Source organism: Besnoitia besnoiti, chromosome XII (genome assembly GCF_002563875.1).
Source record: "Besnoitia besnoiti strain Bb-Ger1 chromosome XII, whole genome shotgun sequence".
In the NCBI taxonomy this organism is placed as follows: Eukaryota; Apicomplexa; class Conoidasida; order Eucoccidiorida; family Sarcocystidae; genus Besnoitia; species Besnoitia besnoiti.
The window spans coordinates 1,428,989-1,446,996 of NC_042367.1; the positions used below are offsets into that span (position 1 = coordinate 1,428,989).

At 56.1% G+C, this 18,008-nt stretch overlaps 4 protein-coding genes across 4 annotated transcripts; all 4 read left to right on the forward strand.

The window, feature by feature from the left end:
- Window positions 1-2,832: 2,832 nt before the first annotated feature.
- Window positions 2,833-3,204, forward strand: BESB_024030 (histone H2Bv; the record flags this gene model as incomplete). The annotated part of the gene is made up of 1 exon (XM_029361105.1): window positions 2,833-3,204. One exon carries the CDS (start codon window positions 2,833-2,835, stop codon window positions 3,202-3,204), a length of 372 nt encoding a protein of 123 aa, XP_029215920.1.
- Window positions 3,205-4,993: 1,789 nt separating this feature from the next.
- On the forward strand, window positions 4,994-6,325 carry BESB_024040 (PAN domain-containing protein; the record flags this gene model as incomplete). The annotated part of the gene is made up of 1 exon (XM_029361106.1): window positions 4,994-6,325. The coding sequence occupies one exon, from the start codon at window positions 4,994-4,996 to the stop codon at window positions 6,323-6,325; it is 1,332 nt and encodes a 443-aa protein (XP_029215921.1).
- A 1,390-nt stretch (window positions 6,326-7,715) lies between these two features.
- On the forward strand, window positions 7,716-8,894 carry BESB_024050 (uncharacterized protein; the record flags this gene model as incomplete). The annotated part of the gene is made up of 1 exon (XM_029361107.1): window positions 7,716-8,894. The coding sequence occupies one exon, from the start codon at window positions 7,716-7,718 to the stop codon at window positions 8,892-8,894; it is 1,179 nt and encodes a 392-aa protein (XP_029215922.1).
- Window positions 8,895-11,446: 2,552 nt separating this feature from the next.
- BESB_024060 (transporter/permease protein) lies at window positions 11,447-16,740 on the forward strand (the record flags this gene model as incomplete). The annotated part of the gene is made up of 11 exons (XM_029361108.1): window positions 11,447-11,785; window positions 12,546-12,578; window positions 12,792-12,937; window positions 13,346-13,413; window positions 13,648-13,741; window positions 14,198-14,258; window positions 14,611-14,685; window positions 15,249-15,334; window positions 15,735-15,922; window positions 16,218-16,300; window positions 16,606-16,740. 11 exons carry the CDS (start codon window positions 11,447-11,449, stop codon window positions 16,738-16,740), a joined length of 1,308 nt encoding a protein of 435 aa, XP_029215923.1.
- Between the last annotated feature and the right edge of the window lie 1,268 nt (window positions 16,741-18,008).

Sequence of the window (18,008 nt, forward strand, 5' to 3'; positions counted from 1 at the left end):
AGCGTAGTTCAGGCGCCGTGGGAACTTGCTACCGAGCATGTGCGACAGCTTGTAGAAGAGTTGAGCCGAAGCCTCGACGCTGACCAGTCTTGCCAGAAAGACAGGCATGCGCGGCAGACAAGCCTTTCCTACCGTGGCGAGCGTGCGATGGTGGTAAACCACAGATATCGGGACGCCCATCAAACGTACATGTAGTACACAAACGCTCAGCGTCACCAGCGGGCAGGCGTATGTACCAGTGCAGTGTCTGGCTTCTGAAAGCTCGTCAAATGATCTGTTACAGAGCTAACTCCAACGACATTTCTTTTTCTCTGAAGTTGTGATGAAGACAGGGTTCAAGCCATGACGCCCTTCCTGTGGGCTCGAAACTCATCTTAAATGCAGTAGAAACCGGACCGCAAAAGTATTTACATTAGTTTGTACTATTAAATTGGAAAATGATTCCCTCAACCTACAATGCACGAAACGCCGGCTACCTCAGTGGGGTACACCCGTGGTCGGCGCGTATTACCTGCTTTTAACATCTAGGCAGACCCGGTGTACGAGCTTACTAATGAGCGCGGCATATCTTGAGTCGATGAAAAACGGCTCCCGCTCGCTCTTTTGTCAGTGGTGTGTGTTTTGGAGACGACCCTGCCACCAATCTCTGTTTTGTATTGCTTAAAATCACTGGAGCCGTTCGTTACTGCTGTACAGGGTGTTTCTATGCGCCGCGACCAAGATAGAGGATACTAGCAGTAACCGGCGCGTTCGTTCCCAGCGGAGCCACGCAAGACTACGGCTGCCGCGGTGTGAAATGGCACCTCAGAACGATTAAAGGCTGAACGTAGGAGGTGTCTTGAGGCAAAACGGTACTGCACGCCACGCACAGCTGCAGGCATGATCGTCCGGCTGTCGCTGGGCTCCTCTACGTGGTGTTTTGAAACGTTCTACCTCAGAAACGGCAGTTTAGGGTTAGCGCTACCCTTTTCCGTAGCGCATCTGCCGATAGGGAGGGCTTGCATTCCTCCGGTCAACTGCCTCTATTCTTGACCGCAGGCCATTTGCGTGTATGTATACATACAGATTATGGATGATGCAACGGAACCGCGCGCCGTTATCGTGGTCCACTATCGCTCATCGAACCGAAGCCTTTAGAGAGGGGGGAGGGGGCTCTGACGGAAGTCAAAATTGGGATACAGAGGAATTCCATTTTCGCCATTCTCAACTACTGCAGTGGAATGCTAACCTGCTGGGTGCAGGCGACGTCACCCGAAGCCACAAAACTGCAAAAAACCCGGCGGCATGTCGTGTTTGCCGCAGACACACAAACCTCTAAAGACGTAAGATTCGCCGCACGATGCCACCTGCCGAGGAATGAAAGATATAGTTGCAGGCTCCACGGGACACTCCTGGTTACCGCACCACCCTTGGCGCTTTAAGCCACGCGCTGTGTGACCGTGGGTGGATTCTCCCTGTTTTGCACGTCTTTGTCTTCTGGTGGAGACTCGCAGTGTGTGGACGCGACAGTTTTATACAGCAAGCTTCTCTACGGAGCAGCCACAGCCAAATAAGCAAGTAAGCTACAACTGGTTATTTCTGACCTGTCTGTGAGTTGATACAATTTGAAATACTGCTGGCATTCAAGATACGGGACGCCCCCGAGACGTTTTGCTTGAACGAATCGTCAACGACGTCGAGAAAACGAGTATACCACGTCCTAAACCCTTTTGTCATCGTTGCCTGCTCACCACATGACAAAAAAGTAAGATTGCGTGCGAAATGCGACAGCACGTTTACATATCTTCAACTGACGTTTCGACGCCCACCCCCCGGCGCATGATTTTCCCGTTTTCTGCCCCTTTCAACCACTCGCGGCTACAGGGGTCGTTGGGATACCTTCCACCGCCCCGTGCACCGCCTTCCACGAACTGAGGGTCCGCGACGAGAACGGGAAAAGCCTTCCTCGTGGCAGACTGTCGTCGGACTTGCGGAAATTCATTTGGCACTTCCCCTGTTTTCACCTCTTTTTGCATAATTTTTATCTCGCACTTGATTTGTCTTCGTTGTCCTTTATCTCATCATATCTTTTTTCTTGGTTCTCCTTCCGTTTTATTGTCGCGCGCGCTTATCTGTCTGAGGTGGATTCTGTGGTGCAACCGAAGAAAAACACTTTGGTGTTCACGCCAGAGTGTGCTTGCTCCCAGTGTCCCGACGATATCGACATATTTTCTTTTTTCTCTTTTTTGTAGCAGGTGAGCAGCGTCCCAGAGCAAGACGCCTTCATCTCTTGATGGTGGACGTTCTGTGTCTGACGTCTTCACGGGGCACCGTCACGAGAAGTGGCGGTTCTGGTGTCCATCCACCCTCCCTTCTCTTTCACGTCCTGGTTTCGTGAAGAAAAGAGGGGTCGGGCGCAATGACATTTTGCCCACTATTTTGTCAGCTTCGTCAACGAGAGTTTTGGGAGTCTTTGGTTCGTTTTGCTGCTCCCCTCCGTCTTGTGCGGTGCGGGACTGTCATGTGGAGACTGAGAGAGTTGAGAGTTCGGCGCCGTCCTGATATCGCTGTGGATTTGTCTTGTTCTTCCGGTAGTGGCACATATAGAGTTTTCGAGAAACGGAGTTGATAAGTGGTTGTCCCCTGTTTTGACGGAAACGTACGGGTGCACGCGTGGAGGCTCGTGACATCTTCGGGGGGAGGCAAAGTAGGAGAACTCTAATCGTGCGTTTGTCAGTTTGATGCCACTGTACCAGTGTTTTTTTCTGTATACTTTGACCATTGGCTTTTGAGTTCATATGACAATTGCGTGTATGTGTTGCGTCATCTGCAGCTGTATTTCAGGCATTCAAAATGTCAGGAAAGGGTCCGGCTCAGAAGTCTCAAGCGGCGAAAAAGACTGCGGGGAAGTCCTTGGGACCGCGCTACCGCCGCCGCAAGAGAACTGAGTCTTTTGCTCTCTACATCTACAAGGTCCTCAAGCAGGTGCATCCGGAGACGGGTGTTTCGAAGAAGAGCATGAGTATCATGAACTCCTTCATCAACGATATCTTCGATCGTTTGGCAGATGAAGCAGTTCGTTTGATCCGTTACAACAAGAAGAGAACCTTGTCGTCTCGTGAGATCCAGACTGCTGTTCGTCTCCTCTTGCCTGGAGAACTGAGCAAGCACGCTGTGTCTGAGGGCACGAAGGCTGTGACCAAGTACACCACCTCCGGTGCATAAGGAAATGAGACAGTTGGTGAATGAATAATGTGGACAGAGGGAAAATCTTCTTTTGAACAAAGCGATGGCTTGTGTAATCTTAACACGAGACGAGGGGATCTTCGTTATAGTATGATTTCTATGAGAAAACGCATATGCGTCAAAAAGAAATACTTCCTCTCTGTCGGCGTTCCGGATACATTGCCAGTTCTCATGCGCTATATTCTTTTTCAGTTGTTTTGCATCGCATCAAATAGTGTCGGATGCGGTGCATGACGTAAATTTCTGACGGACTTTCTTTGAAGTAGAATCGCTTACGCGTGGCCGCCTCATGAGGGGTCGGTGCCTCAGTGTCCGCCGGCGCGCAGCCCAGAAGCACTGGAGCTGATAGAGGCAGGAAAGCAGCCAGTGTTGGAAATCAGTTGACACACAGAAGCACTCGCACTCACTTGATCGTCTGCCAGCGGTAGAGTTCGTGCGCTGTCATGGCACCTGTACAGTCCGGCGGCGCGCGGTTGGCTGTCTGAACGCTCCTACGGATGAGCTCAGTGTAATCTGAGGTCTCGTCTGGTAAAAAGCAGTGCCCACATAGCGCAGATTGTAGTTCTGAGGCAGGCCGAAGCCGTTTGTTGCCAGTGCCGTAGCATGGTCTCTCTACAGCCGTGACCGTGGTAATCCGTACCGCAGCTTCGAGAAGAGCGCCGGAGCCTATACGGGTAACGGCGGAGCATACTGGTGCAATGGGTGGTTTTTTTCGGTAGCTCGTGGTTTTTTTCGGGTGCACCAGAATCCATCACGCGCAGTTGTGCAGAATGCATTCGAATGCTCAGACAGGAGGGGGGCGTGGCTGTCGAATACCTTGGGAACAGTGGTTCACCCCGCGATCGCTGCAAACGTGTTGCATGGGGAAATCCAGCACATTACAGCAACTGCCATGCTACCTCGGCCGAAGAAGTACGGTACGGTAAGATAAGTATTTCATGACAGCTACCTCTCAGGTACCACGTGGGTTGTTCGTACGTGCCGAGGCAAGTTCGCTTTGCTGTGAGTCGCTAGGCTAATACTAAGCAAGGGGCGACGTCACGCGTGATACCGGCGAGACGTCCAATGCCTTACCATACATCGCAAGGACAACACTGGATCAGGATAGCATGGTCACTCTCGCAAAATACAGAAGTGTTAACCCTGAGCGTAAGAGTTCAGTCGGTCTAACTAGCGGGGGCCCTGGCGGCGCTGAGCGCCATAGAACGTCGTCCTAGTTTCGTGTGCTGCAGCGGTAGGCGTTCTGTGGTCTAGGACACGGTATTGATGGTAGAATGACAGGCTCACGAATCCTGACAAGAGCTTAATATTTTAGAACCCTATCCGTACTCGGTGTCGCTGTTTTTCACCCGTCACGAGGCAGCTGGAACTAACAAGCGAGACTAGCCAGACTAGATCAGCCGTCTCAACTTCTCCCTCTGTGCTCGCGCAGATGCAGTTTTAGAAGTGACACAGCAACTAGCAACACGCGCCTGTTTGCGGGCCGGATCACAACTGGCCCCTTTTGTTTTGTTGATGCAGGGCAAGGTGGATTTGTTGGTCGAACCCGGGGCGAACTATATCGCTTATCTCTCTGCCGTACCCGTCGTCATTCCCTTGCACAAGTGCAGCAGGACTGAGCCAGACCACACTCTCATAAATATCTTCCAATCACTACCGATACCTGCCTGCCACGTGATTTTCCCCCCTTAACTTTTTTCCGGGAAGAAGTTCCCCTTTCGTGCTCGTATAGTCGTCTATTCTGATGCTAGCGTGATCGTCTGTCAAGATGCAGAAAAATAAAGGTTTATTCGCGGTCCTTGCTTTCCTATGGGAAGCCTCGTACATGACCTGCGGAGCTGGTCGTGTCACGGCAGGGACGCAACGAATCTCGGAAGCCATCAGAGAACATTCCTTCGTTCAACCGGAGGTCAAATGTTTCCACCCTCTGAATGAGAGATCAATCGCGCGCACATACGCGACTCACACAGGTGTTAAGGATGCAGCTGCCTGCCAGGAGTTGTGCGCGAAGGAAAGCCAGTGCACTCATTTTAATTACAATACGGAATCTCGGAGCTGTGAACTAAAAATCAAGAACGGGTCGGACGTTGTGGCAGCACCGAACGTGATCACAGGGCCGAAAACCTGCAACACAAGCTGTTTCACATTTGGGGTGGGCCACACAGCGAGCGAGATGGCCAGAGCCGAGAAGAAGTACAGCCCGTTTGACTGCCAGAGTTGGTGCCGAGACACAATAGGTTGTGAGTACTTTACGTACAACCTGAATTCAAGCACTTGCTTTCTGAAGGGCGCGAATGCTGTCGGGACAGAGCGGCAGTATCCCGGCGACATGGTGGGGCCTAAAGAGTTCTGCAGCGGAGGCGTTGAGGAGGAAACTGGGGAAGAGGCCCCCCAGGAGAAAGATGCGGCAGATGGAGAAACTCAGGTATCGCCTGCGCCACGGCCTGAGGAACAGCCAGGTGTAGAGGCGGGACCAAGCGAACAGCCATCTGTCCCGGGTCTCTCGCCTCCCGATGCCGATCACGAAAAGGAAGAATTGCCGCCGCCCGTCCACAGACCAGGAGAAGGCGCTGAGGATCAGGAGAACCGGCTGCCAGGGCAGGGGGCCCACCCGGCTGCCATCCCGGACACGGGGCTGTCATCAGGATTGCTTTGTATCCACCCCCATAACAAAACATCAAATGCGCCGATCCACAAAACAATTCCAGATACTCGCACACCAGAAGATTGCCATCTTTTGTGCTGGCACGATGATCAGTGCACGCACTTTACCTACGACTTCAAATCCAGCAGGTGCGACGTGAGGTCGGGAGATAGTTCTAACGTCAGTGACGCAGCGCACCACGTGACTGGACCGAAGACTTGCAACGCCAGCTGCTTCACCATTGGACAGGGGCACACTGCACCCGAGATTGTCGCTGCACAAAACAGGTACAGCGCGTTCGACTGTCAGAACTGGTGCAGAAACACCAAGGGATGCATGTACTTCACCTACAACACAAAGGGGAAAAAATGCTTCCTCAAGGGTGCCAACGCTCACAATACGCTGCGTGCCTACCCTGACGACTTGGCTGGACCCCGGGATTACTGCCCTTCTTAATATGCCTGGGAGACCGTTCGTAGTTGTGTGTTAACTAGAGTGAGGATGTCGCAGTCCAGGAGGAGAGCTGACCTACTTGGGCATTTAACAAGGGCCATTCCGCCTTGCTTTCGTGTGAGAGCCGTCGTGTTGTACACGCGCGATGAAATGGATGTGTTCGCGTGAGAAACCAAACCCTGCTTATCCCTGAGGGAAAGTACGGGTTCCGTAATTTTCCCTCGGGTTTGTGTGCTTCCAGGGGCGAGGGACACGAGTGCGGAGATGACGCGCTGGTGCAGCTGTACACCCGCCACGCCGCAACTCTTGCTAAATAGTACTGAAAAATGGGCAACCAGATGCCGCGCTAAAGCTCTTCTGGTCTCGTCTCGAGTAGCATCTTGTTAATCCCTTAGTCTTTCTCGCACTCAAGTGACTTACCTTGCCACGTGCGTCGATGAACGATGGCGCAAGGTATACTAAGTGTCAGAAAACATCCCGGTGCACTTCTAGGTTACCGACCTGAGTTGCTTCCGACAAACGCCTTAGCGCTTACAGCCAATGACAGCCCTCACAGCCGAACGCATCAAGCGGTGCAGACTGGCCGAGAGCCACCTGAGAGTGTGTTCAATAAGGAGCCTGCCAAAGTAGTGGCGTTCTTGCCTCAACCAGACTGATTCATAGTGTGTCGGGGTAACTGTTCCACGAGACATAAGTATCAGCAGACTTGAGGACAAGAGCCAGCCCGCCTTTCCTCGGATCTCGTCACAAATTAGCTGTGTTAAGATGTAGTCCGAGTACTGCATGACAAAGTGGGAGCACACGTCAAATCAAGCACTCCACCGCCACGCATTAGTGGCAGCAGGGCTTCAGATAGTCAGACTGGGAGCAGTGGGTATCCCGTCTTTCAAAGCCATTACAGAGGGGGCAGCCGACAGGAATGCACGAGGGATCGTACCCGCGCGGTCACCACTGCCCGTCACCATCGAGCTCCTCTTCTTGTTTTTTGTTACTCGTCTACTTGAAACTCTGGAGACGCAAGCCCTACCCTTCTGTTCCCTGCCACCTCGTAGCGTAGCGCTTCCTTTTGTTTGGTTTATTCACGTCACAATTTTGTTGATCGCGTCAGGATTCTACTTCGCTATACACAAGCCACACGAACATAGCGCCCTCAGAAACACACTTCCTTTGAGGACCGGAGGCGGAGCCTTAATCGCACTTCTAACGACGCCACAGTCCACACTGGCTGCATAAAACGGCATGAAGATGCTCACATGGGCTATTCCTGTGTGCCTGGGTAAGCATGAAAGCGTGCCTCCGTTTTCTGGGCTAGGCCTTCAAAGCCGCTCAGGGGGGCTTGCCACCCGGGAACATATGTCTGCAACCCCTTGCCTCCTGTGAGCATGGTGTGTTGATGCCAACAGGTTTCGTTTCTGCCAGCGGGGCGCACGCGGAACTGATGCGCCTCGGCGTACAATCAAAGAGTCTTGCCCAGCAGTTGTTCGACGCATATGATCCAGACCCGCCGGAGCACGCAGCGAAGTCGATTTCGAAACCGGAAGGTGCGGAAGAGTATTCGTCTCGAATGCTCGAGTTGTTTGACTCGCTCCTCTCTCGCTCAATGGAATATGACGAGGACAGCGGTCCCGCAGAAGATTTTCTGCGACGTGTGGCCGACGCCAGAAACAGTGGAATAAGCGCCGAGGAAGTCCTTGAAAACCTTCTGTACGAGATCGAACAATTGCTGGACGCTGAGGCGGGCATCGAAGAGAGTACGAACCAAAACGACATAGATATTGTAAAGAAGCTCTTTGTTAAGAAGGGGAAAAAGACAATGTTATTCCGCGCCCTAGACACCTTCTGGATGTTCGTGAGAACGTACAAGGTCGCCCCAGGACTAACAACGACAACGACACGGCGACCGCCTCATACAACTCGACCCAGGACAACAACTTCGCGGCCAACAACAACTCGCACTACCACGAGGCGAACCACGACGATTCGCACAACCACAACGAGCACCTCGACGACGCGGACAACGACAACACGAACCTCGACGACGAGCACCACCACGACTCGGACATTGACAACGAGCAGTACAGGGACAGAAACCTCTGGCACGGCCACAACGACATCAACGGCATCGATAGACAACACGATATTTTCCACGTTGCGCCCCTTGTCCACTCCGGCCATGATACCCGGTGGAACGGCGGAGATCTCTGTGTTTCTGGATGTAGCCGCAAGGGTGCTCCTGAACGATATCTGCGCGAGCGATCACTCCGCGTGCACCGAGCAACTAGAGGACTCTTTTCACCAAGCAGTTCATGAAGAGTCCCGTGAATCGGACTTCTCGAGGTCGCGGCTCGCCATTGGCTTGATGACCCCACGGAGGCGAGGAGTAGTTGTAGTTATCTATATTCTGGAGGATGACGACCTACGCTTCTCCAGTGTATTGCAGAAAGTGCTCGAAGACGTTCCGCGCTGCAGGAGCGTAGATAGTTCGCTGGCAATCTGTCGGACGCCAATCGGAGCCACGTTCTCTCGGCGACGGATAACGCCCACGGTGACGAGCATTCGCATGATCCCCTAAGAGACTCCCACGTGCAGGGTTGACGCATTCACCTGGGAGGCTCGACGTTCCTTTTTTGAATATTGATTCTCTATCAATGGCAACTGCGACACCTTAAGGTCGTTTAAAACTCGTGGTTCTCAGTTTGTGATCCAGTTGACGAATACAAGCCCTGAGAAAGCTGCTTACATGCTCGGACCAGACTGTGGGAACCGAAAGGGTCCCTGACACACACTTCGAAGCCACTTGGAAGAATGTACAGAAATAGCGTTTTTCGGTCACCTCAGTGAAAAGCGAGACGACTGAAGATGCCCTGAAGTCCTCTGTCCCGGGCACAAGCTCACTGTATGCCAGCCCGCGGACACCAAAAGTGCCGCCTCCGTCCACCTGGTATTCAGAAAACCAGTAGAACAGGAACCACCTGATGGAAATACCTGGGCGGTCCATACCTGATTTGCACGGCTCTTGCGTGACAGGAAGCAACGCCTGCACCTACACGCTGGAAAAAGTTGTTTGAACCAGACGCTGAGCAAGCATCGCGGCAGCGGCTGGCCCTCTGACAACGTGAATGAGGCCATCTCGAAGGAATTTTCGCACTCTCACGCCTAGTCTACTGAGCAAACCGGCCCCCGCACTGCGTCGTCTGAGGACGCGTCTCCCGTGGGTGTGAGTCACCACCTGGGCTTGCAGCTTGCACAGAAGTCCACACTGCCGTCCCTTCTCCACTATAATGCCATCAGGGAAGATGCCCATGTCTGCATCAACGTGGAGGGTGTCAGACCACACATAAAGAATGCTTGAGGCTTGCGCGAATGCCTCACGAGGGGTTTGGGACCGTATCTTTCCTCACCGCAGGCTAAAGCTCTAGCAGTCCCTGGATCTGCAGAGAATGATGCTTTAGCATTCTAGCCGATAATTCTTCTGCGACAGGAGTGCCGCGTGTGGACACGGTTGTGAGCCGGCGCACGGGTCAGCTGTGGTTGACTCGAATTCACCCGTCACCCACCGTCTCCCTATCGATGTGTGCAACTGTGGCGTTCGGACAAATCTCCAACATACCATTTCTCTGAGCACGACAACTTGCAAGGCCCAGGTGACACTTTCGCTGCCGCTGCAAACGTTTCGTGACTTCGACTTTGGGGGGGCAGAGGCCTGAACCTGGTCGCGTCAAGCGCACATGCAACAGCTGACGGGAGAGGACGATGCCTGTGCAGCGCACACGCGACAACGGCGCTAGTCACTTTTCGTTGCTGCCGAAGGCAATGACAGGGACACCAAACACCCGCGCGCCCTCGAGTTTTTCTTTGTCTGTGAGGGCCTAACTCGCGTAAAGCTGATCTGTGCATTCATACTTCAGCCCTGTTTTTGTCGCAGCGTGTAAGACGCTGAGACTCTGCCGCGGGGACAAGAACAATCACGGGGCGGCATGCGTCGAGTGACCCCTGCACGTTTTCTTCCTTGCTCTGTCGTTACCGTAATCTCTGCGGAACTGGAAAGTCTCATTTTCGTCCTCAACTTGACTCTCTGACGGAATCCTGCTCTGTAGCAACACTTGCCACCAGAGCCTCCTCTCTGTTTTCATCGACTCGTGGTCAGCCCGGTGTGTGTATCATCACAATCGATCTGACCGTGCGGTGCCTGCTGTCTCTTCGAAGACCTTGACGTAGAGAGACTAGGGCGACCCGCCCGCCGGAGTACTACCTCCGTTCTGTAATTTCTCGTTGCAGCAGCGATGCCTCTGAAGCAGCGCCTCTTCTGACCACCCACACTCACCTGCGCTAAGCCAGGTCAGCAGGTCAGCTCGACCTACTTCATCGGCTGCCTCGCCCCTCCTCCTCAGTTTGCAGCCCTGCGACGATGAGGACCGGTGGCAGCGGGCGTGCCTTCTCCCATCGCCCTCGAGACTTGCAGACGCGGTGCTGAGAGTTTTCTCGACAGCTCTAGCGAACCTTTGTGGCGCTGCATCGTGTGTATGCACAGCTCACGCGTTTCCCGCCACACAGCGGATCCACGCGAAAGTTGACTGCCTTTTCTGCAGCTTCCTCCGTCACCGACCAGGCCCAGTTGGAGATGGTTAGCCGAGCGGGAAAGCACTCGGGTGAGACAGAACGCACCCCAAGCCGAAGGGCCTTCTCCAACCACAGCCCGTCTCCACTGCGTCCGCGTCTCTTCGGCGTCGCCCAGGGTCGCTGCCCGAGGCGCCCCGAGCTTGCCGCGGCGCACGCGGGGCCTTGCGTCTCGCTTTCCACTTTGCGCGGTTGCTGTCTTCCACTCCGCTCCTCTTGTTCTCTCCGTCTCGTGGCTTCGCAACGTCGGCGGCCCGGGGCCCTTTCCTCCTCGTGCCGGTTGCCCGCGCTTCGGCGTCCCCTTTTTTGTGGCGTCGGCGCGTCCTCGCGACTATCCTGCCTGCGGCGCCCCCGCGTGTCGCGTGCCGCTGGGTTTCTGTGACGAGAAGCGACGCTTGCGAGACGTCGCGCGCTCCGTGGGACGCCTGACTGCGGGCTGCGGGTGTGTTTGAAGGAAACATATATCCGCTGAGCACTGTACTTCTCTCTTGCCGGGGTTCGCTTGCGATGAGATCGACCCCAGGGGGAGGGCGCGCTCTGCGCGACGCCGAGGGTGGCGGCGCGGAGAATCGCTACGCAGGGAGACGCCTTGGCGACGACCGACTGAGGCGGAAAAGCAACGCCTGGGACAGGATGTCAGACCCGCCGTTCGACGCCGAGTCGGGCGCCCCAGCCGCTTTGGCTCCCACCGACGAACCCGAGCCTGCCACCATGCTTCTCGGCGAGTCTCAAGAATTTCTTGACATGCTGCACTCCGAGGGAGGCGGCAACCGGAAGTGCGTCGACCCTAAGCTCGTGGGCTGCGTCGGGCTCTTCCTGCTGGCCTACTGCGTCCAGCCGCTTCTGGTAAGCTCTTGGCAGCACTCAAATCCCTTGACACACATCCTCCGCCCCCACACACGTGGACTGACACACAGGGAGTACACAAACCCTAGAACGAACTCTGTTTTGGCACTCCGGCCGTGTCGCGTCAGGATTTTCCAGTCCTCCATCTCCCCGCGAACCTCGCGTGGTGGCGGATGCGTTGGAGTGGCAACAGAAATTTCCGCCGTCCGTCTCGCTCGGCGATGCCGCTGGCATCACTGGCTGCGGTGACTCGACTCGCGAGGCTGACGAGAGGCTTGTGGTTCCTTAGTACGGGCGCATCATGTGGTGACAGCCAATTTAGAGGCAGCTTGCCGAGCGTACTTTTCTCTGCTATGACTGGAGAATTACCGACGAGTTTGCCGCTTTTCGCGCAGCACATCTGCCGCACGATTCCGTGTCTGAGAGCGACTACCGTCCATGCGCTGATCGGCCGGGAGAGGCGACAGATGCAAGCCCAGGGGAAAGATTCGAGGCTTCCGCACGAAGCGACGCCGCTGGCAAATCTGGAGGGAGGGCTGTGCGCGGCACCGGGAGAAGACTCGCGTCGCAGGGTGTAGTGAATGATTGTCTACGCAGTTTTCTTCCCATCTAGCAAGAGGCAGACGCACGCACAAACGCGAGATGCGGAAGTGCATGCCGCGCACTTCGCAACACCACGCGGCAGCAGAGACTGCCGCAGCTCCTCCGCGACCTCCTCATCGGCTTTCGCCGCTCTCCGTGCGCCTGTTTTCTCGTTTAGGTCGACGCACTGAAGTTCGAAGGCGCCGCTGCGGTGAGAGTCCCTCCGGAGGGGATCCTGACAGGAGGACTGAGAAACGCCAGCCTGAAGCAGATGCGCGACATCTGACTCCACAGGCTTCGAGAGCTGGAGAGCGAGGAGGCTCTCGCCTTGCAGAACGGGGGCTGTTTAGGCCCGCGGCGGCGGCGCGAGTCGTAGGGTCTCATCCACGGATTCCCGTTTTTTGTGCGTGTTTCGCGGCTGCAGACAAGCGCGTGCCTGTATTTGATTCCTCACTTCCTTGGTATGCTCTGCGTCGTCTTCTCCCCCAACGAGTCGCGGCGACTCGCGACTACGCCGCGAGGCCTCCAGGGGCGGAAGTGGCCCTTGCATGTGCGAGAGCTCCACCTCAAGTAAGCCTGGGCAGTGGCGCGAATTTGTCGCGCGCGCGTGCGTGTACATACAGAGTTTTTCGTCTCGAAGGCCTCGCGCAGAGACGGCAGCGACTGCCGCGACTCGACACTCCGACGCCACGTGCCGCAGCCGCTCCCTAAGCGAGAAGCCAACACTTTTGCCTGAGCATAGCCCCGACTTCCACCTAGTCTTCACTGGCGCCCTCGAACGCCCCATAGGATACTGAACCCTAGTTACACGTGGCACCCGCACACGCCAGCCGTTCGGATACGCGTTCGCCTGCAGACTCTGGAGACCGGCGATCGAAGGTGGGCGGGGGGGGTGGTCGGTTGGCTGCAAGAGGCGGACGTGCCGTCTCGCATTAGTCGGATTTGAAACGATGTGCTGAGTGCCGTGCGGGCCTTCAGTCGGCGCGCGTGGAAAAAGGCCTTTTTCGTGGCAGGCATCGACCTCCTTCACCAGGCAGCAGAGAAAGGTGAGGGAGAATTCTCGAGCTTTCCGGCTTCGCGCATGGGAGAGACCCTGGGGAGACGCGGGCGTCTCCGCACTTCAAAACCGGCGGCATCTTGCGTTTGACCCTTTAGGGAGTTGCTCGCCTGAGGCTGCCAGCGGCGTTCTTCGGCGTTCGCAGACTTCTCGTGGCCCTGTCTCACGCGGATCGCACAGCACATTTACATGCGCTGCCTTCGTGTGTCTCTTGTTCCCGTAGCTGGCCTCGTTCTCTGCGGCTCGGGCGTCTATGTGCTCATCAGCAGTTCGTCCATCGTATGGACGGCTTTGATTTCGGCGTGCATTCTCCGAAGGTAGGGCCGAGGCTCCGCGCCCCGCCTGGGCGTTGTAGGCAGGTCTTAGCAGTTGAGGCAGTCACTCGAATCTCTCTCTGCCCTGCTTCTCGAGAAAGGCGCTGAGAGAAACGCTTCAGGCGCAGCGGTCACCTGGGGCCCCAAGCGGCGCAGCCAGGACGCAGCCGCGGACAGACGCCTCGCTCTTCCATAGAGACTCTCCAGTGCCTACGGGCTGAGTTCGCTTGCAGTTGCAAACCTCGTGAAGCGCAGGCCTGATGAGCAGTGACCCGCGTGGAAAAAGAGACACCGACAACTGAAGAGGAGACTCCGCGCGCGCGGGCGGCTGCCGGCGGAGACACAGAGAGAAGGTTGGTCGAGGCGCTCCCTCGCTCGGCCTGCGTGTGCGTCTTCACATGTGGGGGCGGGCACCCGCATCACTGAGCTGCTGCCTCTTGCGCTTCCCGCGTCTTGCAGGCGGTTTTCGCCGTTCCAGTGGTTCAGCCTTCTGCTCATCTGCGGCGGCATCAGCATGAAGGTGCGTGCAGCAAAAAGCGTTTTTTCCTCGAGATTGTGCTGGTGCGAGGCGCTCGCAGAACGAAAAAGAACTTCATACCTCCAGCCTCGCTGGCGGTGAACCTGAGACGTCCTTATGCTTCGCGCCGCGCGGCGGCTGCGATCCTCGAAGGCCACTGCGCGGAGAAACCGCCGCCCAGACGCGCCGCGTCCTTTCGAGTCAAGAAAAGCCGCCTAGTCGCGACCTGAACTGCGTGGCTAACGGAGAGTGTCTCCCCACTGTATGCCGTGGCTGTTGCCGTGGAGCCACACAAGTTTTATCGTTTCGACTCGAGCTAGCTGATGCTGTTCGCTGCGGTGCTGACTGTGCGCAGGCCTCGGACCTGACTTTCGAGATGCACAACGAGGAGAGCGTGGGAGTTGTCGTCACACTCCTCTCGGCGATTCTGGTAGGAAAACGCGACGCGTGGAACCTCGCGGCGTTGCTGGGGCTGCGGGATGCTTAGCCAACGGAGTGCAGGCCGACCATCGGCGCCGATCGGGCGGGAGTCTTCCTCGACCCGCGTGAGAAAGTGATGCCAGACAACTGTTTGAATATATTTCTCGGTGACTAGCGCCCTCGCGGACGTGATACGTCTTTCTGTCTTGTACGAGTTGTCCCCGTTAGCGTTGACGCGAGAGCCGTAGCGCCTCAGGCAACTGCACAGATGCTTGCGTGCTCAGTACCTTATTTTCGATGTGTTTGAGTACAGAATTTATTGTAGTATGCGTGCATGTCGATAAGCAATGTCTGAAGAGGCGCTGCGTCACGTCGCACAGGACAGTTTGTTTCTGAAAGCAGGCCCAAGCCCCGTAAACGTGTGGACTGAGGCCACGTGAAGTCCTGAGTGTAATGCTGCGACTGCTGCGGAAGCGGCGATCGATTTGTTTCGAGATCCACGCCAGCTGCGGCGTTGATGACGTCTGGAAAGTTCCACCAATCCTGGTCGCGTCTGTGGTGTGATGACTGCAGCAAGGATTGACGTTTGTCGTGAACGAGAAGTTTATGACGAGCTCGAACAACCCCGTCAGCGGGCCTTCGCTCGTCTTCATGATGGGGTGAGGCAAGTTTCACAGCCGGTCGCGACCAAACCGCTGGCGTCTCCTCTGGTCTGCGTGTAGCGCCCACGCAGTTGCACCATCAGCCACGTGCCACGTGCCTCCACTCTCGACGTGGCAAACCCCTTGTCCTACCCAGGATGAAAAGCTTCCTTAGATCTGGGGACACCGTCAGGTAGCGCGGGTCTGACACGGCGCCTTCACGAAGCAAGGAGGCAGGTCTGCCTCTGAAGCATTTGAATTTGCACCTTCCGTTTCCCCTGTGCGGGGTGTTGGGGGGGGGGGGACGCCGCAACAACGGCGGAGCCAGTCGGCATCGCGGACACGCGTTCAGGCCGCTGGAGTTGGTTTTTTTGCAGTCTACCCCTCTGAGTGGCTTCCTTCGTGCTTTTTTTTGCAGCGTCATTTGCTCGTCCCTGCTCATGGCTTGGACGTGCCTGTGGACACTTCCGAACTTCCAGGTGCTCATCGTCGACCGCGTGCGAGAGAGGGGGGGCAGTCCCGTGCGGATCGCCGCCATTATGTTTGGACTCTTCTGCAGTGGCGCTGTCCACTCATCAACTCTCTGGTACATTGTGAAACGCCTCGGTAAGCCCTCGGTGTCACGTCTTTCCGCTCTTTAAACGGGCTCGATCCGCGCGGAGAAAACGAGCACGAGAAACGCTCCCCGCTAATTGACCCGGCAGACACAAATAAACCCAGTTGCCGCCACAACTCGTTTCCTCCTGAGCCTCGACTCCCGCTGCTGGTGCGGAGCGCCCCAGTGGACATGCGCTTGAACGACTTTTTGTCAGGTCTCCAAGCGACTCGCAAGGCGCAAACGCCGCGCACGACCCGCTCAGAATGCGCTCGAGCCGGTGCCCTGTCTTTTGTTCCCTGGCAGGCGCCGTGACCTCTGGGGTCCTGAAAGGCGTGAAGACCGCTTCTGTCTTCTTGCTCGGGCACGTCTTCTTTTGCCATCTGCAGGTAAGCGTACTCCAAACCGGGAGATAGACATCATGCGCCATTCCAAAGGGCTCTTGCTAGTCTCTTCAGAGATCTTTGGATATACAACATGAATGGTGCCTGCCGTAGCAGCTCGCCCCCTACCATTACGCGTGTAGCCGGGAACATAATACAGATCCTGAAACTTGTTGATACCACTCAGCACATTTGCAGACGGAGAAGCTACGGTGCGTATTTCGCGAGAGTTGCGAAGCAGACTGAGGCACGCACACTAGACGCGCGGTGAGCAAGGCGAGGCCGGCCTGCCTGTGTGACTGCGCATGCAGGCATCCCAGTGCCTGACTCCCGTGAAAACCGCGTCGGCTGCAGTCTGCGTCGGCGGCGTCATTCTGTACTACGTCGCCGCATCCCGTGCGCAGCAACCGGCCACAAAACGCGCCAGTCCCAGTAGCGGAAACTGACGCGGCGAGCCACGATCCCGCGATGCAGATTTCCAGGAATGCATGCACGCAGCGCTGATAGTTTTAGCATTGGCACAATGAGCAGCCGATATGTCCCGGTAGCTGTAAGTGGACAGCGACCGCGCGGCCGTGCTGGGCTGAACGTTCCCAAAACGAGAGCCAGAAAGCGCAGGGCAATGCTTAATTCGGAGCTCCGCCGATCCGACACAAGTGCTCACTCACCAAGCAGAGATCATGAAACTGTTTGGATGGACGCGGCCTTCGCTGCATCACGGCCATGTAGACATGCTCTGTGCGAGCTTTCGTTCGTAACTAGGTCTTGTTTAGTAGAAAGGAGTAGCGAACCGACTTGGATGTGCTTTTCAGTTCCAGTTGCACGAAATGCCTGGTGGACGTTGCATGTCCGCGCAGTAGTATCACGCTTGGGTTTGCGCAGAAATAGCTTCTGGTGGTCGAGGGGGGCAGTGCCAGCACCGTCAGCGGGCTTCCAAGAATACGCTGGGGGAAGCGGCTGCTGCGTGAGGTCCTGCAACCTGCGCGGCCGGGGGGGGGGGGGGGGGGGGGGGGGGGGGGGGGGGGGGGGGGGGGGGGGGCAGGTGGCGGGGGGACGTATTTCGGGCTCGTGTGGCTCGGGAGAAGTCGTATTGTGCCTGGGGGTCGACAAATGGGGCGGGAGCTGTCCTGGCGCTCTGGAAACAGGGAAGCCATGACGTGCCAAGTAGGAAAGATTGCCCGCGTCAAGTCTTCGGAGGTTGCCTAGCTTGGAGTAGATCGCGGAGTCCGCGCTCAATGCTTTTTTCTCCAGTCTGTGTGTTTAATTTTGCTAAGCGACAATAGTGTGGAATCAGTGCACAATTACGCCTAGCGGTGAACGCCAGCCAGCCGACTGGGAGACTTCATCGGTACGCACTTCCGAAGTTAGGCCCGCCTGCGTGCGCCGGCGCTTGCAGGGAATGATGCACAGATGCACTCAACACCGTTCAAGGACACCAAAGGAGCTTTCAGATGTGACATGCGGGGAGGAGGTGCAGACAGACCTGCACAATTATCGCCAGTGACTACCACGCTAACCATGAAGCACGAAAGGACTAGAAGGAAGGCGCGACCACAAGCTGAAGGTCACCTGGGAAGGGTTCTTCTTCAAATGCACACGCGAGCGCACCAGGTGTTCGTTCTGTCACCGAAACGCGGTTGTCTGCGTTTGCCGCGATGCGAGGTCTGAGGATCCGAGATGCTACGCTGGCTGTGCTTACGGCGGAGCTGTGGTT